Source organism: Stomoxys calcitrans, chromosome 2 (assembly GCF_963082655.1).
Source record: "Stomoxys calcitrans chromosome 2, idStoCalc2.1, whole genome shotgun sequence".
NCBI classification, from domain to species: domain Eukaryota; kingdom Metazoa; phylum Arthropoda; class Insecta; order Diptera; family Muscidae; genus Stomoxys; species Stomoxys calcitrans.
In genome coordinates, this window is record NC_081553.1 from 27,328,334 (window position 1) to 27,334,716 (window position 6,383).

The 6,383-nt window shown below is 37.8% G+C and overlaps 1 protein-coding gene across 1 annotated transcript; it reads right to left on the reverse strand.

The window, feature by feature from the left end:
- Positions 1-2,332: 2,332 nt before the first annotated feature.
- LOC106080524 (carbonic anhydrase 2-like) lies at positions 2,333-6,004 on the reverse strand. Its single transcript, XM_013241917.2, has 3 exons — positions 5,897-6,004; positions 3,232-3,323; positions 2,333-3,073 (listed from the first exon to the last, which is right to left on the reverse strand). The coding sequence occupies exons 1-3, from the start codon at positions 5,955-5,957 to the stop codon at positions 2,363-2,365; spliced, it is 864 nt and encodes a 287-aa protein (XP_013097371.2). The 5' UTR covers positions 5,958-6,004; the 3' UTR covers positions 2,333-2,362.
- Between the last annotated feature and the right edge of the window lie 379 nt (positions 6,005-6,383).

The window sequence follows — 6,383 nt, forward strand, 5'->3', positions numbered from 1 at the left end:
TAGTTAAAAGATGAAGTAGTTTAAAGATGAAGTAGTTAAAAGATGAAGTAGTTAAAAGATGAAGTAATTAAAAGATGAAGTTGTAAGATGAAGAAGTTACAGGATGAAGTAGTTAAAAGATAAGTTGTTAAAAGATGAAGTAGTTGAGAGATGAATTAGTTAAAGGATGAAGTAGTTAAAAGATGAAGTAGTTAAAAGATGAAGTAGTTTAAAGATGAAGTAGTTAAAAGATGAAGTAAAGATGAAGAAGTAAAAGACGAAGCAGTTAAAAGATGAACTAGTTAAAGATAAATTAGTTAAAAGATGAAGTAGTTAAAAGATGAAATAGTTGAAAGATGAAGTATTTAAAGGATGAATTAGTTAAAAGATGAAGTAGTTTAAAGATGAAGTAATTAAAAGATGAAGTAGTTAAAAGATGAAGTAATTAAAAGATGAAGTTGTAAGATGAAGAAGTTACAGGATGAAGTAGTTAAAAGATAAGTTGTTAAAAGATGAAGTAGTTGAGAGATGAAGTAGTTAAAGGATGAAGTAGTTAAAAGATAAAGTAGTTGAAAGATGAAGTAGTTAAAGGATGAAGTAGTTAAAAGATGAAGTAGTTAAAAGATGAAGTAGTTTAAAGATGAAAAAGCTAAAAGATGAAGTAGTTAAAAGACGAAGCCATTAAAAGATGATTTAGTTAAAGATAAATTAGTTAAAAGATGAATTAGTTAAAAGATGAAGTAGTCGAATCATGAAGTAGTTAAAACATGAATTAGTTAAAAGATGAAGTAGTTATAAGATGAAGAGGTTAAAATATGAAGTAGTTAAAAGATGAAGTAGTTAAAAGATGAAGTAGTTATATGATGAAGTAGTTAAAAGATGAAGTTGTTAAAAGATGATGTAGTTGAAAGATGAAGTAGTTAAAAGATGAAGTAGGTGAAAGATAAAGTTATTAAAAGATGAAGAAGTTAAAACATGAACTAGTTAAAAGATGAAGTAGTTAAAAGACGAAGTAGTTAAAAGATGAAGTAGTTAAAAGATAAAATAGTCAAAAGATGAAGTAGTTGAAAGATGAAGTAGTTAAAAGATGAAGCAGACCCATTATCGCTAGATCGATCTGTATGGCAGCTGTTAGTCCAACCTGGTCGATATTTAAGTTAGATGCCAAGTGGCTTACACAACATACTGATTCAAATTTCAGCGAAATCGGATAATAAATGCAACTTTCATGCTTTTCAAACCCTTAACCAGCAGATTGATCTTTATAGTAGCTACATCTGAATAAAGTCCGATCTGAACTATATTTAATTCGGGCGTCGGGAGGCTTCAACAAACTCAATGTTTCAAATTTCAGCGAAATGGTGCGATAAATAAAGCTTTTATGTGCTTCATACCCTTCATCGGCAGATAGGCCTATATGGCAGCTATATCTAAATATGGTCTGAATTTGACCGTTCAAGAACTTAAAATACGTGTCTGCGCTAAATTTCAGCTCAATATCTCAATTTTTTAAGACTGTATGGGATAACAAGAAACTTACGGACACATGGACATTGTCAAATAGCCTTAGAGTTTTACGACGATCCGAAATATATATGGTTAGGTTAGGTTAAGTTTAACTAGCTGTCTGCCATCAGACTCTTTTAGACGTTTTTACCATCTATCATTCGTTGCCCATCGGGCCTGATCCTAAAGTAACTTAGCTTACATGTCGCAAGAGGCATACTCACAGATTCCAGTTTCCCTGGAATGTTTAAATTAGTTCCTAGTCTCTCAAGCTCATCCGCCTTACAATTCCCTAGGATATCTCTGTGGCTGGGTTCCAGAGCAGGTGCGTTTTATAGGTCTGACAACTGCAGTATATGCCTAGTGCATGACGCGCGGTCTAAATCCCCAACTTTTCCCAATGGCTCTCTTGCTGGTTCATAGGGCAAGAGTTGCCTTTCATGCCCTTTCCAAAATGTTAGATTTGAATTTCCATTCCTTATCCAGCATGCATCCAGCTATTTGCGCTTTCTGTAAATGGAATATTCTCTCCTCCCAAGGAGAAGGGTGCCACTGTAGGTAACTTGAAACCCCTACTGGTGCACGTAAAGCTTCCAGAAGAATTTCTCTTAGAGTACAGGGAAACTTTCCCCTAACCGCAATTACCACGTCATCAGCATACGCGACCACTTTTACACCTTTTTCTTCCAGGGACAATTAATGGCTTTATTCTAAAGTAGAGGAGACATATGGCTGCATAATTCAATCCACCGATTATGACTAAACTCTAAACTCTATTATGACTAAACTCTATTAATAAGAACTTTTATTAAAAAAAACTTAAATTAAAAAATAATTTGATGTCAATGTTAGGGTTTTCCCTCCCGTGCAACACAAATTAAACATTTCGATAGATGCCATACCCAGAGCGATTTATTAAAATCTTACGTCCATTGAGATCTTGCAATTTACGGAAATTATTCACTAGTTCTTCTCCATTTTTGTCCATTAACATGCGAAAGGGTTTCAACTGATATGGAGCGACAAAAACGGCAATCGGAAATATAATCCAGGTAACTGTCTCAGAACAAGGTGGTGTTGTCAGCGAACCAGCATAGGTGTAGTAGACACTTTTACTGGGTTTATCTATACCGCCATATATACCGGACAATTTGAAATCGGAAATTTTAGTTGACGATTCATACTCAACTATGGAGAATAAGGCATTGGTAACATCATTCAAAGCAGTCAAACGCTGAAAGGGGTTAGTCTGGTAGAAAGCCGTGAGAATAGCCACACCATCAGAGTGCTGAATGGCCTCATCAAAATTTTTATATTTGGTGTTGTAGTGGACAGCTTGCACTTCGACCGAAAATCGATGATCATTTAGGACATGTTCCGAACCCAAGCTATTGTTGGCACCCCAGTGGAAGAGTAGACTATCAAATTCGTACGTCTCATTCGCAGGCAATGGTCCACGAGAAATTCGAGGTTTGACAGCGTTGTTTGATAATTTGATCAGGGCCGTATGACCGTTGTTGGTTATGGTTACTTCCAAGGCATTCCCATAGTATTCATAGTCTATTCGAGGATAAGTTTTGTTATCAGCCTATGGAAAGGGGGTAAATGGAGACACAAAATGAACATCATTAAAAGGAAATTAATGAAAACATTAAACTGTAAATACCAATTATCATTGACATATGCAAGGGTGTGGCGGGATTGACTTATATACATTATTTTGAGTTTATTTAAAGTGCTACTTACCTCCATGGATGAGATAGCAATAGGTGACTGGTGATTGGAACCACATTTGGGAAACTCCTCAGGCCATTGATCCTGTTCACTGTATGTCCAAGCTAGCAAAATTTAAAAAAAAAAAAATAAGTAAGAGCGTCCTAAGTTCGGCCGGGCCGAATCTTACATAACCTCCACCATGGATCGCATTTATCGAGTTTTTTGCGCGGTATTTCCTTATAGGCAAACAAATGAATAAGAACTGTTATGCTATAAAATTAAGGTCCGATAAGGACCGTAAACGAATTAAATGCTGAACATTGTAGAAGTCATTGCGTAATATTTCGGTGCATTCGGATAAGAATTGCGCCTTGTAGGGGCTCAAGAAGCAAATTCGGTAGATCGATTCATATGGGAGCTGTATCAAGCTAAAGATCGATTCAGACCATATTCAACACGCATGGGAGAAGTCACTGTTCAAAATTTCTGCAAAATCGAATGAGAACTGCGCCCTCTAGCGGCTCAAAAACTCCAGATCCATGATCGGTTTATATGGCAGCTATACCAAGTTATGCATCGATTTGCGCCATAGTTAACTCAGTTTTTGGAAGTCATAACAAATCACCGCATGCAAATTTTCAGCCAAATCACATGAGAACTACGCCCTCTAGCGGCTCGAGAACTCAAGACTCAAGATCGGTTTATATAGCAGCTATACCAGGTTAAGAACGGATTTGAACAATACTTAGCACAATTGTTGGAAGCGATGCTAAAACACCTCATGCAAAATTTCAGCCAAATCTAGAGGCTCAAGAAGTCAAGACCCCAGATCGGTTTATATGGCAACTATACCAGGATATAGACCGATTTAAACCATACTTAGCCCATCAGTTGAAAGTCATGACAAAACACCTCATGCAAAATTTCAGCCAAATCGGATAACAATTGCGCCCTCTAGTGACCCAAGAAGTCAAGACCCCAGATAGGTTTATATGACAGCTATATCAGGTTATGAACCGATTTAAACTATTCTTAGCGCAGATGTTGAACGATATAACAACGCATCTCATACCAAATTTCAGCTAAATCGGATAATAAATGCGCCCTCTAATGGCTCAAGAAGTAAAGACCCCAGATAGGTTTATATGAGAGCTACATCAGGTTATGGACCGATTTGCATCAGACTTAGCTCTGTTATTGCAAGTGATACCAAAACGTCACATGCAAAACTATAGCCAAATCGGATGAGAACTGCGCCCTCTAGCGGCTCAATAACTCAAGATCCAAGATGGGTTTATATAGAAGCTATACCAGGTTAAGAACCGATTTGAACCATACTTAGCACAGTTGTTGGAAGCAATACCAAAACACCTCATGCGAAATTTCAGCCAAATCGGATGAGAACTGCGCCCTCTAGCGGCTCCAAAACTCAAGATCCAAGATCGGTTTATATGGCAGCTATATCAGATTATGAGCAGATTTCAATCATACTTAGCACATTTATTGGAAGCGATTGCAACACACCACATGCAAAATTTCAGCCAAGTCGGATGATAATTGCGCCCTCTAGCGGTTCAAGAACTCAAGATCCAACATCGGTTTATATATCAGCTATACCAGGTTAAGAACCAATTTGAACCATACTCAGCGCAATTGTTGGAAGTGATGCCAAAACACCACATGCAAAATTTCAGCCAAATCTGATGAGAACTGCGCCCTCTAGCGGCTCAAGAAGTCAAGACCCAAGATCGTTTTATATGGCAGCTATATCAGGTTATGAATCGATTTGAACCATACTTAGCACAGTTGTTGGTAGCGATACCAAAACACCTCATGCAAAATTTCAGTCAAATCGAATGAGAACTGCGCCCTCTAGCGGCTCAAAAACTCAAGATCCAAGATCGGTTTATATGGCAGCAATATCAGTTTATGAACCGATTTGAACCGTACTTAGCACAGTTGTTAGAAGCAATACCAAAACACCTCGTGCAAAATTTCAGCCAAATCGGATGAGAACTGCTCCCTTTAGAGGCTAAAGAAGTCAAGACCCAATATTGGTTTATATCAAAACATGGATCGATTTGGCCCATTTACAATCCCAATCGACCTACTTTAATAAAAAATATTTTCGCAAAATTTCAAGCGGCTAGCTTTATTCTTTCGAACGTTGGCGTACCTTCGACAGAGAGACAGATGGAAGGACGGACAGACGTACAGACGTACAGACGTACGGACGTACGGACGTACTGACGTACGGACGTACAGACGTACGGACGTATAGACGTACGGACGTACAGACGTACGGACGTACAGACGTACGGACGTACAGACGTACGGACGTACAGACGTACGGACGTACAGACGTACGGACGTACAGACGTACGGACGTACAGACGTACGGACGTACAGACGTACGGACGTACAGACGTATGGACGTACAGACGTACGGACGTACAGACGTACGGACGTACAGACGTACGGACGTACAGACGTACAGACGTACGGCTAGATCGACTTAAAATGTCATGACGATCAAGAACATATACCTTATAGGGTCTTAGTTGCCTAGTTAGAGGTGTTACAAACAGAATGCCGAAATTAGTATACCCCCATCCTATGGTGGAGGGTATAAAAGCAAATTGCAAAATCTAAGTAGCTCTAATTTGTGAAGGATTTTTTTATATATAGCACATACCATGAGTTAAGGCACAAATTCCCAATAAAATGGAACAATATTTCGAGAATTTTAAAACCATTTTTAAAACTAAACTTCCACACAAACCAAGTGACTTAATGAGATAGAAAACACTTGTGCTTGCATTGTGAAAATTTGTTAAAAATTTATACTTAAATGGTGGCAAATGGCACTTCAACTTTTTTAACGACATTTTAATGGCATTTAACTACCAAAACTGAAGATAATTGGCTGTTAAGTATCACATATCCTACATTTGTCCGTATCACATGCATTATAATTACAAACTACGTACTAAATATGATAATGGGAGGCGTGAATGGCACATGTTTTGATGTCAACTTCATCAGGGAGCCACTACTGCAACAAAGGGGGATTGATAAGTGATGGATGTAGAGTCAATTCATAAACACCCGTATCGCTATCGTTCTGATAACTTAAAGTTGTTTACGCACATCTAAGGTTGTATCAATTGAATCAACTTTGT